The following is a 17,219-nucleotide window of genomic DNA, read 5'->3' as shown; positions in this document are numbered from 1 at the left end:
CATACACAGCTAAAGATTGCTACAGTCAGGATGGAGAAAGTGAATTGACACCAACTTACCTCAGGTTGGAAAGTGTTTCCTCTCTAGACAAGAGTGCAGGCATGTGTTTGTTTTCAGGAAAGGGAAAGCTGATGGTAAATTAGAGATCATGTAGATGAAGCAGATGGTAGATTGATGGAGAGCTTTAACTACATCTTCTTCAAGGGCAGAGGATGTCCTTGAGCCTACAAATAAGAAGACAGAGTCTCCTGGCATGGACCTGATGAATGTTTTCAGTATTGAGGTTTGGACATTTCCCTAATGATGAGGACTTGGGTATTTGGTAAGCTAGTGTCTTCTTTAAGTCTTTCAGACTTTTGAGACCCTTATAGTTAGAAATAGTGGATTATCAGGAGCTGGGATATGGACCAGAGCTGCAAAAGGAGTAATAACCTGTAAGCCCTCTATCTGCTCTGCCTTCCTTGGGCTGCATGAAATCTGGGGATTCCCAGAGTGAGCACTCTGCTGAATCCTGGCACATGGATTCACGTGGAGGAAATTCACATTTCCTCCACATGGAGCAGTTGATTGCTTGTCTCTTCCTTAGGTGTGTGGATATCCTGGAGCTCTGTGAGCAGGAGGACCTCATGCGGTTCCATTACCATACACTGAGACTCTACAGCGCCTTGTGCGCCCTGGGAAATAGCCGCGTGGCCTACGCCCTGTGCAGCCATGTGGACCTCTCCCAACTCTTCTATGCCATTGACAACAAGTACCTCCCTGGCCTCCTGCGCTCAGGCTTCTATGACCTGCTCATCAGCATCCACCTGGCCAGCGCTAAGGAGAGGAAGCTGATGATGAAGAATGAGTACATCATCCCCATCACCAGCACCACCAGGAAAATCCGCCTGTACCCGGATGAGTCCAAGAGGCACGGGCTCCCTGGAGTGGGCCCGAGAACGTGCCTCAAGCCAGGGTTCAGGTTCTCCACCCCCTGCTTCATCACCACCAACGAGGAGCACCAGAAGCAGAGCCCCGAGATTCCCTTGGAGCTTCTCAAGACGAAGGCACTGGGCATGCTGACGGAGGCAGTGCAGTGCAGCGGTGCTCACATCCGGGACCCTGTCGGGGGTTCCGTGGAATTCCAGTTTGTGCCTGTGCTGAAGCTCATCGGAACCCTGCTGATCATGGGGGTGTTTGATGATGATGACGTTCGGCAGATCCTCCTCCTCATCGACCCCTCTGTGTTTGGGGAGCACAGTGGGGAGACGGAGGAGGGAGCAGAGAAGGAGGAGGTGACGCAGGTGGAGGAGAAGGCTGTGGAGGCTGGGGAAAAGGCCAGCAGGGAGGCTCCCATCAAAGGCTTGTTGCAGACCCGATTACCGGAGTCCGTCAAGCTGCAGGTAACCCGGGGCAGCCAGCATCTTGCCCTTGGAAAGAACTAGGGAGGGAGACAGGGCAGCCTGGTGATGCGTCTGGACTGTGGACATGGGCCTGAATGTGGAGTGGAGCAGAGATGAGGGAGAGCACCCCCTGGTCCTGCTTGTTTCTGAGCTGGAACGTACTCTCTAGTGAAAGTGAAAGTGTTGGTTGCTCAGTCGTGTCCAACTCTATGCGACCCTATGAACTGTAGCCCACCAGGCTCCTTTCTCCATGGGATTTCCCAGGCAAGAATAGTGGAGTGGGTTGCCATTCCCTTCTCCAGGGGTTCTTTCTGACCCAGGGATTAAACCCAGGTCTTCTGCATTGCAGGCAGATTCTTTACTGTCTGAGCTACCAAGTCTCCCTAAACCAAAATGAGAATACCAGCCCTCATCAATAAGGTACCTGTTTTAGAATTGTTTTTCTGGTACCAGTGATAGATTTTCCCTGATCTTATCTCCTATTCCTTGGGACTAAAGGGCTTATTGGTGAGATCTTGTCTAGAGACAGAGAGGAGCCTTTGACTGTGCAATTGACCAAAGGAATTGGCTTATAGGATGACCACACTCATCACCTACTCTCATACATTGCCATACCCTGATCACCAGGCTGATGTGGGCCTGTTATACTGGCATTCAAAGAAAATGCCATCTGAGCTAAGAGTCCTACTCATTTAGAGTTGCCCCCTTGGCATCACCTGAGGAACCTCAGTATTTCTTAAGACATAGTCTTACTAGACATGAGCTAGCATCAGTGATGTACTGGGGATGATGGTGACTTTGTCTTTTCAGCATTGAGAAAAGAGAAATGAAAAGAAATAGAGGAGAAATTAACATAGTGCTGTAAATCAATTGTACTTCAGTAACATTTTTTAATGAGTTAAAAAAAAAAAGAAAAAAGAATAATGGAGGAGAGGAGTTTGTCTTAGTGGAGTGAGCCTAGTCCAGGAATCCCTGGATTTTAATTCCTGCTCCTTGGCCACTTACTAGCTGAATAAATTTGCCAAGTTAGTAGCCCATCAGTCTTAGCTTTATGATTTTTAAAATGTGGATGATGATATAATTGTAAAACAATATTAAAATGTGTTTTTATAAAATATAATTTGAAATATATTTAGTATAAAATATATTATAAAAAGTAATCTGCAATTAAGTTCTCTTATCCAGTGTGATGGTGTTCATTTCATCAAAGCCTTAAATATAGAGCAGAAGCATAACAAATTTCACATATGTACCTTAAACATTTTATTAAAACATATAAATGTGCTATTCTGATGGAGGGCCAAGACCTTTTCTTTAACGTGAGTCCCTGACTGGCTCATTGAGCTCTCTCCTCCATAGATGTTACCTGTCATGTACCATCTATGATTGCCAGTCTGGGGTCTTTAAGGTACCCTGAGATCTAGAGGTAATCAAAAGCAAGCTGAGTGCAAAATGCTTCTGGATTTTTATGATTTTCCTAATTTTTTATACTTGTCTAACACTCAGTTTTAGCATTTTGTTTTTTTAAAAAAACTTGACTTTCTCAGATGCTCCCTAGTCACTCAGCTTCATTTTCCTATTGTATTGACCTATGTGACTTTAAATGGTAATTATAATCACAAGTAGAATGGGTGTAAGAGATGGGTCCCACTTTACCTGGTGGGAGCAGAGGCTGTCCTGCTGGGCAACAGCACCCCACCACCAGGGGCCTTGTCTGTGCCCAGACACGCTGGAGGGTGCTCCTTAGTCATGTGTGTGGTGTTAAGTGGAGATGGGTGAATAGAACTTCTGCTTTAGTAAAAATATGCAAAAAACACATAAAGTATGGCAAGTGCCTGGCACAGTGTCTGGCAAATAGCTGGTGCTCAGTAAGCTACAGCTGTTGTTTTTTTTATTAGTATAAATTCTAATATGATAAGATTAGCTATAACAATCCTGATAAATTGATCAAACAGTGCCAATAAGCAAAAGCAATGAAAGATTCATAGAGAAACCAAAGACTGACTTACCCATCACCTAGAACCAGAAGATGTCAGAGAAGAGACTCAGTCCTCAGATGTGCGATTTGGTGATGGTCTCTGTACTGAGCTTTGAGCCCTGGGAGAACACCCTCCTACATGCTGTTCTCTGTCTCCACAGGCAGACGTGCTTTATGTCTAATGAGCTCATTTCCCTGTTGTAGTTCTGGTCTCAGCAGTGAAGAACTGGGCTCTAGGTTCAAATACTATTCCAGAGTCGTCCAGTAATAGCCAATTTGGATTCCAGTAATAGCTCTGTGGTTACTGTATAACACTGGGCAAGTTCCTCAAATTGTCTAAGCCTCAGTGTTACCGTCTGTAGATTGGGAATGATAATTGCATCACCAGGGGACATGAAGTGTTATTATATTCTCATGTGTGTACACTTTTACAGATGTGTGAGCTGCTCAGCTATCTCTGTGACTGTGAGCTGCAGCACCGGGTGGAGGCCATTGTGGCCTTCAGTGACATCTATGTCTCCAAGCTCCAGGAAAATCAGAAGTTCCGCTACAACGAGCTCATGCAGGCCCTGAACATGTCTGCGGCCCTGACCGCCCGGAAGACCAGGGAGTTCCGCTCGCCCCCACAGGAACAGGTGAGAACCTTCCAGCCTGTTCCTAGGGAAGAACGGCACCCTCTGGAGCAGGGTACACATAGCCTTTATGTGAAAGGGCAGCCATGAGAGCTAAGGGAGATGGAAAGACCCCAGCTAGCACCAGCAGACAGGCTAGTACTGGGCTGAGCTGATAAGCATCTGCCAGGCATCTTGGGTGGGAAGTTAACCTTCTGAAACCGCATGGGGAGGGGGCCAGGCTTTCTCCCATCCTGCCATCCCACATGCCAGGGCCTCTGTCAGTAAGGCAAAGGCCAGATCACATCACATCACTAGACCAGCATCCTGCTTCACCCTTTAGAAGAATTTTTGTCTAGTCCATCCAAAAGCCACTCCTCTCCATCAGAGAGCAACAGAATATGGTCAGCATTTCCTGATTCATGAGGGCAGGTGCACATTCTTTCTCATCTGAGGGCCCAAACCTCTCACCCAGTTATGGAGACCCCCCTGGAATCCGCCCCCCAACTCCAGCTCCAGGAAGCCTGGAGAGCAGAAGTTGTGTGAGGAAGTCCCTCCTGTGATGTTCTGTCTCCATTCTCTGTGGTCCCCGCCTTGGCCTCACTCAGATGGAAAGACTGGAAAAGAATGAAAATCCTGAGAAACTTGCAGATAACAGAGGGACATCTTGTAAAATAATAGTTTCCAGTCGTCTCTGCTGCCCAGCTGTTTCCATATATCCTGTAAGCCATTCAGCAAGGCTCCCTTAGCGTTCAAGGGAAAAGATAGATCTTTCAGGGAAGAAATTCATTTTCTGTCTCCAAAACCAAATCTTTGGATCTTATACATATTTGATAAGCAGCCTATCCATAAATTGTTGTCAGTATGATTACCACCACTTTATATTAATGAGTCCACCACAACTTGGTCCAGTTACTTTCCTAAAATCTGTTTAAAACCTGTTTTATAGGCTACAGATATTTATACTGGCTTAAAAAGGAATGGCCTCTCTGGGTTTTTTAAGATTCCTTTGAATGATACTGGCCTTGATACAGAGCAGATCCATCTGCTTCAGAACCCTTTGCTAGAGGCAAAATGCGAGGCCCTGTGGACGGATGGGAGCAGATAGTTTGTGCTGTGCTAAGGAAAACGGAGTGAGTGTGCAGTGAGCAAAGTGCAGTGAATTATTCTTGAAGGCTTTACAAATGTTGTCAGGCTGCTTTTAGACTGGCAACAGGTGTGAACATTCCCTATTTCGGCTGGGCAGATGCTGACTCACATTTGTGAAAAATGGGATGGCAGATGATGTGGTGATTAAAACACCGGTGTTGGCTTCAGAGCCTGGCTGCCATTCCGGCTCTGCCATCACTCATGGTATAGTCTTGAGCATATTACTTCTCTCTGTCTCAATGTCTTCAGGCTGCAAAATGCAGATAATGTTTGTGAAAATCCCACGAGATAATTCACTTAGTTTGCTTGGCAGGAACTCAGCCACGTAGTAAACATTCTGTAAGTAGGAAGGGCTGTCATCAGTTTTCGTGTCAGAGGTATTTGCCTTTGCCTCATGCCATGTTAGCTCAGTTGGTAAAGAATCTGCCTGCAATGCAGGAGTCCCAGGTTCAGTCCCTGGGTGGGGAAGATCCCCTGGTGAAGGAAATGACAACCCACTCCAGTATTCTTGCCTGAAAAATCCCATGGATAGAGGAGCCTGGCAGGCTACAGTCCGTGGGGTTGCAAAGACTCAGACACGACTTAGCAACTAAACCATGTTCTATGACCTTCTGTCAGTGAGTCGGTGACTAGAGTTTACTCATGTTTTCTGGCATGTCCTCAGCTCAACCAGGACTGCATTGTCCATCTGACATTATCTTTATCAACCCAGCTCATGATCCTGGCCCCTGGAAGAACCCTTTCACTCTTGCTGCATTCTGCCTCCTTACCTTCTCTTCTGCCATCCTCGGGGCTCACCATCACTTCCTCCTTTAACCTTGCAGGCAGTCCTCTGACCAATCATTTCAGACCCCTTTCAGAAGTCTCAAGAACTTCTTTCCTTATGTGTTAGACCAGTGATTCTTGAGCAGACATCAGAATCCCTGAAAGACTTAATAAAACACAGATTGCTGGTCCCACCTCTAGGGTTTCTAATTCAGTAGGTCTTGGGTAAGTCCTGAGAATTTGCATGTTTAGTAAGTTTCCAGGTGAGGCTGAGGTGTCCAGAAATGAAATAAAAGAAGGAACACTCTTACCAAACTCAGTAGTCTCTTTTGCCGCCCCTCCCATAGTATTCATTTTGAGAAGAATCTGCCAATAGAACTTTCTAAATAATTAAGAATTTAATAAAGGATTTGGAGGATTTCAGTCAATTTCAGGGCATAGGAATGCAAGATCACTTGGAAAATAAGATACATAGGAATTAGCATTTTAAAACAGTGATATGATTACCTCACTCTTCTGTAACTTTTGAGAATAAAATAGAGGTTTTCAGCCCTATATTCATTCACTGTTTAAAAAGATGAAATAGAAACATACTTGGGGGATATAACTAAGTATAAAGGTAGTAAAGCTAGGATTAGTCCAGTGATTGTTGGCAAGTTATTCAAGCATAGTCAGTAAGCCTTTCACTTTGAAAAGGACTTCATTTAGAGGGTATGACCTGCAGCAGAAAATTCAGCTCACTCCCATTTTTAGTTATGCCCTGAGGGCTCCCACTTGCTTCCTAAATGTTCTACCAAAAGGAAAATCTTTCAGTAAAGAAATTAACTTTTTGATTCTTGGAACCAGATCTTCAGATCTTATTTTAATGAACAACTCATTGATATATGTTGCTGATACAGTTACCATAATTCAACCAATCTTACCATCATGAAACAACTACAAAAATAACATTTCCAACCTGTGTTATGCATATTATACAAACAATAGTTTCAAAAAATTATTTTGCAGTAGAAGCTTTGAATAAGGATCTTCCTAACAATATTAAATAAGGTTCATAGTTTAATGAAAGACATTATAAATGTTTTCACCTAGAAATCCCAAACAAAAGGAGAAAATACCCCTTTGCCTGGTGTTTGGGTTACCCTATATGATAGAGTAAAATGGACAAGATTGCCTCTGGTGATTTTTATTTACTTATTTATGGCTACGGTGGTTCTTTGTTGCTGTGCGTGGGCTTTCTCTCTAGCTGTGGCAAGCAGGGGCTGCTCTCTCGTTGTGGTACGCAGACTTCTCATTGCAGTGGCTTCTTGTGTGTGGAATACAGACTCTCAGCACGTGGGCATCCGTATGCGGGTTCGGTAGTTGCATCTCACGGGCTTAGTTGCTTCACAGCATGTGGAATCTTCCCAACCAGGAATTGAATCTGTGTCCTCTGTATTGGCAGGTGGATTCTTAACCTCTGGACCACCAGGGAAGTCCTACCTCTAGTTATTACTTCAGTGCCTCCACATATTTACTAACCAGGGTCATGGGTCTGTGGAAGAATTTAGACATCAAGGAATCTGAGTGTTAGCTTTTTTTTTTTTTTTTTTTTTTACCAAATTTTCATTAATTTCTAATAGCAGTTCTTTCAATTATTGATGTAGGCAGCAAAGCAAATACTTTGTCACCCACAGAGATTGTATATTTTTTCATATGGTATCACAGTGGTTCTAATACTTGGTAATATCATTTATATTCATCACTGCTTCAAGATCGCAATGGGTATGAGGGCTGCCCCTAGATCTTTTGTCTAATGAATTAATAAATAAGTATATATGTTGCTGCTGCTGCTGCTGCTAAGTCGCTTCAGTCGTGTCCGACTCCGTGCGACCCCATAGACGGCAGCCCACCAGGCTCCCCCGTCCCTGGGATTCTCCAGGCAAGAACACTGGAGTGGGTTGCCATTTCCTTCTCCAATGCATGAAAGTGAAAAGTGAAAGTGAAGTCGCTCAGTCGTGTCCGACTCTTTGCAACCCCATGGACTGCAGCCTACCAGGCTCCTCCGTCCATGGGATTTTCCAGGCAAGAGTACTGGAGTGGGGTGCCACTGCCTTCTCCAAGTATATATGTTACTATATCACAAATATGTTTTTTATGATCTTGATAATTAGATTTCATTATAACTGTTTCTCTTTGTAATCCCTTATATATTATTTTAGGTATTTAAAATATTAATTTGAGAAAAACATCCATGAGTTTCACCAGACTGTCCAAGTAGGACATGCATGATCAGTAACCCAATTGTGTCTGACTTTTTGCAACCCCACAAACTATAGCCTGCCAGGCTCCTCTGTCCATGAAATTTTCCAGGCAAGAATACTGGAGTGGGTTGCCATTTTCTATTCCAAGGGATCTTCCCAACACAGGAATAGAACCTGCATCTCTTGCATCTCTTGAATTGGCAGGCAGATTCTTTTCCAATGAATCACTGGGGAAGTCAGGGTAATCCATGGCACAGAAACAGTGAAGTATCTCTGACATAAAATTGTAAAGGAAAGGATGATAGGCTGGCTTCAAAACATAAAACTGACATGTCAAAAAAAATTCTATAAATAGAATTAAAAGCTCACTAAAAACTAGGAAATGTATTTGGAATTGCAACCCCATGGACTGTAGCCTACCAGACTCCTCCATCCATGGGATTTTCCAGGCAAGAGTACTGGAGTGGATTGCCATTTCCTTCTCCAGGAATATATATTACCAAGAGATAATAGTCTATAGAGATGTGCAAAACACTTGCCAATTAATTTTTAAAAGATAATCACACAACAGAAAAATGGAGGAAGAACATGGATGGGAAATTTATAAATGATGAGATAAAAACAGTCCTTCTGTGAGAAAAAACAGATCAACCTCACCAATTAAATGCAAATTAAAGCAACAGGGATATGACATTTTTTACTCATTAGATTGGAAAATATTTGAAAATATGTTAATTCCCATTACTGTAATGGCGTTGGCAAAGTAATACACACTCTTGTATAAATTTGGTAATAATGCAAACTGTTGTGAGCTTTCTGGAGAGCAATCTGGCAATTCATATCAAAAGCCATTAAAATGTACAAACCTTTTGATCCAGGCATTTTGCTTCTATGAGTTTATCCTAAGAAAATAAACAGAAATGTGAACAAAAATTCCATAAAAGGAAATTCAAACTGACTTTATTTACAGGGATAAAAAAATGAAAGCAACTGAGATATTTCAGAGCAGATCATTAATTTTACATACATTTTATATAAATCGCTGTTCATCCTTGTGATGAAATGCAGTGCACCTGTAAGAGATCGGGTTGAGAACATTTTAAAATGCTTGTGATAAATTAAGTTGAAAAATTGAGTTTCAAAAAAGTCAAGTTAGATTGTAATCTCAATCTGCCTATATAAAGATATTAACTAAAATATTAATGGCAGCTATCTCAATGGGGAGATCTCAGTAAATTTTCTTCTTTAGCTAATCAAGTTCTGTATTACCTTTATAATCAGAAAAAAGGAAAAGCTACTTTTATTTTTTTAGCAACTCACAGTTTATGGCTTTATCTCATTAGTGTATTATTTACATCTTTGTATTCTCATGACCCATCTCTCCAAAGATCATTTAAAATGCATGCCCTGAATGCATGACTTTTTTCTCAGAATCATGTATTCCTTCTTAAAGGCAGGGATTAGAGCCATAGTCACCAAAATAGTTATTCCAAAGGAGGAGGGTAGAGACAGTATTTTGGTGATGTAAAGCAATATTGCTAGAATATTTTCTTTTCCTTTTTTTGCATTTGTAGTGGGGTCCCCCCCACCCGTTGTTGAGGTTTGGTTAACACAGAACACTGTATAGCTTAAGGTGTACAACCATAATCACTTGATATCTGTCTATATTGTGGAAGGATCATCACAGTAATTTTAGTTAACTTCTATCACCTCACATAGTTATGAATTACTTTTCTTATGATGAAAACTTTTAAGATCTAGTCTCCCAGAGGGGGAAGGAGAGAGCAGGACAAATTGAGAAAGTTGCACTGAAAGTCACACTACTACATGTAAACTAGGTAAGGATGAGGCGGTCAGATGGCATCACCCACGCAATGGACATGAGTGTGAGCAAACTCCAAGAGATAGTAAAGGACAGGGAAGCCTGGCGTGCTGCAGTCCATGGGGTCACAAAGAGTCAGACACGACCTAGCAACTGAACAACAAGGAAGCAGAGTGAGAGAAAAACTTTGTGCTGAATATATTTTGTACTTATTTTTTATCTATATGTATGTTGCCTAATATGGCAAAACCAATACAATATTGTAAAGTAATTAACCTCCAATTAAAATAAATAAATTTATATTTTAAAAAAATTAAATAGATTTAAAAAATTAAAAATTAATAAGAATTAATAGAAAAAAATAAAATAAATAGCTAGTGGGAAGCTGCTGTGTAACACAGGGAGCTCAGCTCAGTGCCCTGTGATGACCAAGAGGGGTGGGATGCGGAGTGAGGGTAAGGTGGGAAAAAGACTCAGGAGAGGGGGGACATAGGTGTACTATGGCTGATTCTTCTTGTTGTACAGCAGAAACCAACACAACATTGTAAAGTAATTATACTCCAATTATAAATTTAGAAAAGATCTACTATCTTAGCAGTTTTCATGCACAGTGTTGTTATATTACTACCCCAGACTTACTCATCTCATAACTGGAAGTTTGTGCACTTTTAAAAAATATTTTTAGTTTTTTTATTGAAGTATGGTTGATTTATAATGTTTCAGGTGTACAGCAAAGTGATTCAGTTATAAAAAACTATTTTTAAATGTTGGCTGTCTTTACACACACACAAAATCGAGTTAAAAGTTTGCAAAGAATGTTAGGTGTCTAAGGTTGGATCTGAGTTCTTTAGACAGACATTGAGAACCAACTAGCCAATCTTTTTTGCCCCTCCAAGATCAACATGCTTCTTAACTTTCAACTGGGGGAGAACTGCCCATGCCCAGAAGAGATCCGGGAAGAGCTGTACGACTTCCATGAGGACCTTCTCCTTCACTGCGGTGAGCTTCCAGATAAAAGCTTTATCCAAGACAAGGCTGTTCATGGTTCCTTGGTTAGAAGTTCATGGGGGTTGTAAAGTTAATTTCTGTTTAAAATTATAGTGCTAATTGTCCAAGAAATAATTCTTTCCAAACTATTTGGGTCAGAGAAGATACAGGACATAATCCTGGGATAATACATGACTGAAACTCCTTCTGTCTACAAGAAATGTTGCTGAGATCTAAGAGAGGGGACTGGGTCTCTCAAGAAGGAAAGAAAAGAAAAGATCTTTATATAAACCTCACCCAGTTTATCTCAAGTTAGATATCTGGGACACTCTTCCCAAATGAACCAAGATTCTGATCACCTTTGCTTTTTAGCTTCTGCAATGATATGTCTGCCCTTAAGGATTCTAAACCAGCCATTTCTACTTTGATATGTATCTGCTGGTTTTAAGTGCCCATCAACAAGTGTACTGCTTTTGAAAGCTATGTGGATAACAGATGACTTTTTCATTTGAAGTAACAGATTGGTAACTGTTTCTTTCTAGATACTCTGGAGCCCATTTGGAGTATGGGTTAGAAAAACTTAAGTCTTGGAGTTGAAATTACTTTATGTTTTTGTATACAAGAAATTATAATTTAAAAAGATTGCCAAAAGACATGTAGATAAATATTTATAGGAGGCTGCCTATAGTATATTTAGAAAGTTCCAAAGGATGGAAAGCAGTGTTTCTATGTTCTTTCAATTATCTGGTGGCTTTGTGTACTGTTTGAGGTTGTCCCTCTTTCTGTGGCTTGCTTAGGGGTTCCCCTGGAAGAAGAGGAAGAGGAGGAAGAGGATTCCTCCTGGACTGGAAAATTCTGTGCCTTGGTGCAGAGAATCAAAGGCCCTCCCAAGCCAGAGAAGGAACAACCAACGGAGGAAGAAGAGAGATGCCCTAGTAAGTTCCCGTGCCTTTCCATTATGGTGCTCCCAACCCAAGGCTCTTCTAAGGCATAATTAAAGTAAAGTGAAAGTGTTAGTTGCTCAGTCATGTCCACCTGTTTGTGGCCCCATGGACTGTAGACTGCCATGGGATTCTCCAGGCAAGAATACTGGAGTGGTTTGCCATTCCCTTCTTCAGGGGATCTTCCTGACCCAGGGATCAAACTCAGGTCTCCTGAATTGCAGGGAGATTCTCTACCATCTGAGCCACCAGGGAAGCCCCTAATTAAGGTAATGAACTTCCTAAACATATATTGTGGGGTGGAGAAGGGCTGCTTAGCTTCCAGGAAGCATCTGGGCATTCTGTTATAATTGATGCTCTTAATGCTCTATATCTGGGGCTCTGCTTTCCTTCTGACTTAAGGAGCTTACTTTCAGAGTCTTCTGAAAGGGATAGATTGCTTGGTAGGTCTGCTCTTGTCTGTCTACTTTTAAATGCCTGATACCTGTACACAGATTTCTGTTTTTCTTTCTTTTATGTTTTCATAGTCTTCCTCTTGTAACCCTCATTGTTCTTGTCATTTTTGTTTGTGGTTCCTTTGCATTGAAAATCGCCCCATACTGTCTGAGCTACCAGGGAAGCCCCTTAGCAATCAAAGGGAATAGGTTGTGGAGTTTGGAGCAGGGAAGTTTGTTTTCATTTGGGGGCTATGATTTTCCTAATACAACACCCTAGAGGACTTGGACCTTCTATCTTTCAATTTTCCTGAACCTTGTTCAAATCATTTCTCTAATCTTTATATTACAGATAATTCCTACCATTGAAACTATTCCCATTTTGAAACAAGATCATTGTTTGTAGTGCAAGACAGTTTACTGTCCATAAACTATCTATACTTCAAGAGGAAGATTGTCTGCATATTATAATCAGTCTGCTCTGTACTATGAAATTATGCAAAGATTTTACTTGTCTAAAGAAGAAAGAATTTTCCAAGTTTAATGTAGTTGTCTTATTCCCTGTTCCTATCCATCTTAGAACATGCTTTCAAATTATAGACTAGAGCAATAAACTGTCAAGATATGATCAGTTTTTCTGAAAACACTGCTTTGGGGTTCATACATCTTATTGCCCTTTCTATTGACCTTCCATCTTTGTCAGACTATCTCTGAAGGGAAAGAATCATCCCCATTTATCAGCAGAAGTGTTGAAGCCTCAAAAGAGTGCCTGGGGTACTTGGCAGCAGTTGTACTGGCAACCCTTGATCGGTCCTATTTCTCAACATGGAGGGGGGAGGTCTTTGGTGAGAACATGCCAGCATGATTCAAAGGTTCATAAAAGTGAGTTTAGAGTTCCTTTGTGCTTACTGCCAAAGCAGAACTAAAAATAGACTGAACTGACCCACATTACCTGCGGAGAGTCTGTTTTTAAAACGGATGCTTCTTTCTAAGACAATATGTCACGACCAGGGGTCCTCCAAGGCGACCACTTCATGTTAGGTAAATAGAGTCAGTTAGATGAGCCCACCTGATTCTGAAGTCTCCCTGACTCTAAGAATGGTTTTCAAGCTCCAAGAACTACAGTGGTTAGCATTTGCTCCCCCAGGGTTCAGGCAGAAAGATTATGTTGTATCTGTTCTGGCAGGACATGTAGAGCAACCGGAAAGGCCACTCCAGCACGAGACTCCATGGTTCATCCCACACCTCTTCCCTTCCACAAGCAGAATTATGAGGGGTTCAAACTTTGTGTCATAAGCCTCCTATCCTGCAGTCCCAGAAATAGAATAGAAGGTGGCCAAGCATGTCTGGTTGGCAGCATATGGTTCCCTGCCAGGTGTTCCAGGGACACAAAGCTCCTCAATCAGGGCTGACTTTTTAAAAGAAAATCTTGGAGATGGTTTTACTTCCATACTCCCCGCCAAGATTGTTTTTCACTTGATTGAATGGAAATGATGGTTCTGAATACATACCCAGTTGCCATAAAGGATTCTAATCCTTTAAAATATTGGTAACGTCACCCATGTTATTGCTTATGATTTCTCTTACCCTTGTATTTGATAAAATATTAAAAGTTTAGATGATGAAAATAGCATGCTATGGTGAACTGACAATTTCCAAAATGCTTCATATGTATTAGTTTACTGCTGTTAGTTTTTGTTACTCTTCCATTGCGTAGTTGATGAACATAAGACTCAGAAGAGTTAAAGGATACTTATTCTTTCCAGCGTTACCTGGTTCTAGAAGAATTTCCAGGTGCTTGATGTCAACAGCCCAAGGTAACCAAGATGAGTAAAGCCGTGACTTGATTGAGGTCTTCCGACTCTGATTCCACACTCTTTCTGTCATCCAATGAAGCTTGCCATAGAAGTTACCAGCATATATATTAATATGATGAGCCCCCAACCTACATATTACATATAGAATGCCTTCTTGAAACCATCATCTTTTTATCTTGCTTATTGTATCTGTGAGGTAACTCACTTCTGTGACTTACTGTTATGTGTAGAAATCTGAACCCAACAGAGGTCAGAATTTTAACATCAAAAAATTGACCCAGCCAAAGACCTGGACTCAGGCTTTTCAGGGTAGGTGGTGCAATTTCTCCTCTATGAGCAATTGGTGTTGGCCAGATAACCTGCAGGGGAACCTCAACATCTAGGAAAGAGGAAGAACAGTGTCCTGAAACCCATAAGAATCCTGCTAGCTGGTTCAGTGTTAAAGGGATTTGCCCAAAGTAATTCCTACCCATATTGTGATAGAAGTTGCTACAATCTTATCAAAAAATTATATGATAATGAAGAGGTTAAGAAAAATAGTAGCAGCCCACCATACAAAGTAGCATTTTTTTTTTTTTAATATCCCAACCCAGCAAGTTGTCCAGAAAATCTTTTGCCTGTTAGTTGGAGGCCAGTGCTTCTCAGAAACACACTACAATTTAAGTAGAGTTTCCTTGAATTTAAATTTGTAACCACTGAGTTTTTCCTCCAGAAAAGGCCAACCAGCTCTTTCTGCTAACTTCTAAAATTAAAAAAAATAAAAGTCACTTGTCACTTCACAACTCAAAGTCGGTGCCTCCCTGACCTCTATCATTCACTGAGTGTTTCCCCATGGCAGGTTTTTACACTATCTTCTCTCTGCAAAGAAAGCTGCTGCCTGTATCAGCTCTCACCCAGTCACTGAATAACCTGAGGGTCCAAGCCCCAGATTCTCCCCTGCCTACATGCTGCAGCCTCTTCTCATGCTGAGGAGGGAAAACAGTCTACTGTTCACTCCCAAAATAAATCCTGGACCCCAACACAGATATACACAAAGTAAGATAATTTAGCAGTAGGTGTATCTGAGGTGCTCAGGCAGTGTTTCTAAGCCTCCTTAGATTCTCTCCAATCAGCTTCTCTCTGAGATGTACACACACAGATACGTCCTCCAGGAAGTCTTTTTTTTCCACCTCATCCTCCATCTCCCTGCCCCTGCCACGTTGTCACTAAATTTCTAACAGGGCATGTCATCTAGGGCATGACATAAATTTCTAACATTGCCATGTGTCTTACAAGGCAATGTCAGGAAAGTCATGCCACCTTAGGCAAAGTATTTTTTACTGGGACTTTGTACAGAGACCACATCTTACTTGTTTCTACATTCACCTCATCAGCACACATCTTTTTGACCTCTAATACATGTTAATCATTTGAGACTCACAAAGATGAAGAAAATGTGGCCCTTACAGACAAAGGAGGAAATGGGTGTGGACAGTCAAAGTCCATATAGCATGCGGTCTGGTGTGCTACAGTACAGATAAAAGTACAGATAAGGGACAGCAGGTGGCCAAAGGAGGGGAGTGAAAACTCCATAAAGATTATAAATTGGTAGATGTAAGAGGGAAAAGTATTTTTAATGAAAGGAGCTACTTCAATAAAGCCCAGAGGGGGGGAAAAAAAATCATATTCCAAGAGTGGCAGTGAATTGAGATTGGCTGAATTGTCAAAGGAATAGAATGAGGAAGTGTAGGAAAGGCAGGGTGTGTTAGAGCAGCGTGTCCTGAAAACTCCAGTGGTTCACAGTCTCAGAGGGTGACATGTGGTTCTTACCGTGTATTTTATACTACTTGGCCTTACAGCTGCCAGGAGGGAGGGGCTGGCACTTACGTGGTGTACCCACTGTGTCCTGAGTGTTGTCCTGGCGCTTGTTTGAGTATCACTTCATTTAATTCTCCCAACAAAAATATGCAGTCAACAATGTTATTCCTATTTTACAATTGAAGAAACTGATGTAAAGACAGGTTAAATAACTTGCCAGAGTCACACGGAGGGTACCATAAAAATTCAAATCTTTGTCTATCCCACAGCAAACAACCAGATATAGTGGCAGCCAGGTCCCCGTTTTGTACGCCAGGCAGCTTAGCCTGAGAGAAGCAAAGTAATGTGGACAAGGTTCTGGCAACAAGTGAAAAAGAGGCCAAGATGAGAATCACGCTCCATATCCAGGGCCCCTGATCTTTGAGAACTGTGCAGGGATGCTGTGGGGGTCGGGGGGAGAGGGCAGGGGAGGATGGAGAAGCTCAGAGATCAAGGATGCATGGCCAGGAGCTTGCCTCAGCATCAGTTTATTCTCCAGACCGAATAGACATAGACACTAAAATAAAAGCAATTTGATTACCTTCCCAACAGGGTAAAGACAAAGACCTCAGGTCCCTGAGTCTTTTGCTGTCCCATCTGTGTCCCATCTTCGTTCCAGGGCTTTCAGGGGCTTCCCTCTCTAGCACGTCAGCAAACATCATCTGTTCTGTCTGTGCTCTCTTCCCTGTTGTCATCATCGGTCATTTAATTGCCTGAATGTTTTCTAGAAAGTGATTATGAGGCTGGTTGACTGATTTCAAAAACAACAGGCTAATTATCTCCATATGATGGATGAGACCCCAAGAGGCTGCAGAGATGGGCTGGCAGAAGTGCAGTCTCACGGATGCTTTGTGAGGCTGCCTCTGATGGGAAGGGGTGTCCGGCCAGCTGGGGAAATGGTCCTGGGGGTGACGCAGTTGCTTCACAAGTGGGGAGGCTCTAGCCAAGGTAGAAAACCACTGAGAGAGGGAAACAGATTTAGCAGAAATAGTCAGCCACCAGGAGACTGTCCACACACAACCAGCCCTGAGAGCCAAGGTCAAGGGCAGCCAGACCAGGGGGACTGGGAGTTTTGTGGGGTCCAGTTGTGCAGAGACAGGAAAGGCTCATCTCTTGTACAGCCCTAACTCCCATGCTGCCTCAGCCTGTAGATCATCTATAGACTGGAACCGTGATTTGTTTATTAAATTGTAGTGCTTCTTGGCTTAAATAAAAAGTAAAGCAAGGATTAGTCTAACAACAGCCATCAGTGTT

General features: G+C 42.2%; 1 protein-coding gene across 5 annotated transcripts in view; it reads left to right on the top strand.

Moving 5' to 3' along the window:
* The window catches only part of RYR3 (ryanodine receptor 3), a 557,802-nt gene that overhangs the window by 380,574 nt on the left and 160,009 nt on the right, over positions 1–17,219 (top strand). For all 5 annotated transcript variants that reach the window (XM_027553458.1, XM_027553456.1, XM_027553457.1 and 2 more), the window contains 4 exons: positions 587–1,382; positions 3,795–3,995; positions 10,847–10,949; positions 11,735–11,872. In XM_027553458.1, the coding sequence (XP_027409259.1) occupies positions 587–1,382; positions 3,795–3,995; positions 10,847–10,949; positions 11,735–11,872 (1,238 nt within the window). The remainder of the gene's footprint in view (positions 1–586; positions 1,383–3,794; positions 3,996–10,846; positions 10,950–11,734; positions 11,873–17,219) is intronic.

This window comes from Bos indicus x Bos taurus, chromosome 10 (assembly GCF_003369695.1).
Source record: "Bos indicus x Bos taurus breed Angus x Brahman F1 hybrid chromosome 10, Bos_hybrid_MaternalHap_v2.0, whole genome shotgun sequence".
Lineage (NCBI taxonomy): Eukaryota > Metazoa > Chordata > Mammalia > Artiodactyla > Bovidae > Bos > Bos indicus x Bos taurus.
This window is presented reverse-complemented; position numbering and strand designations above follow the sequence as displayed.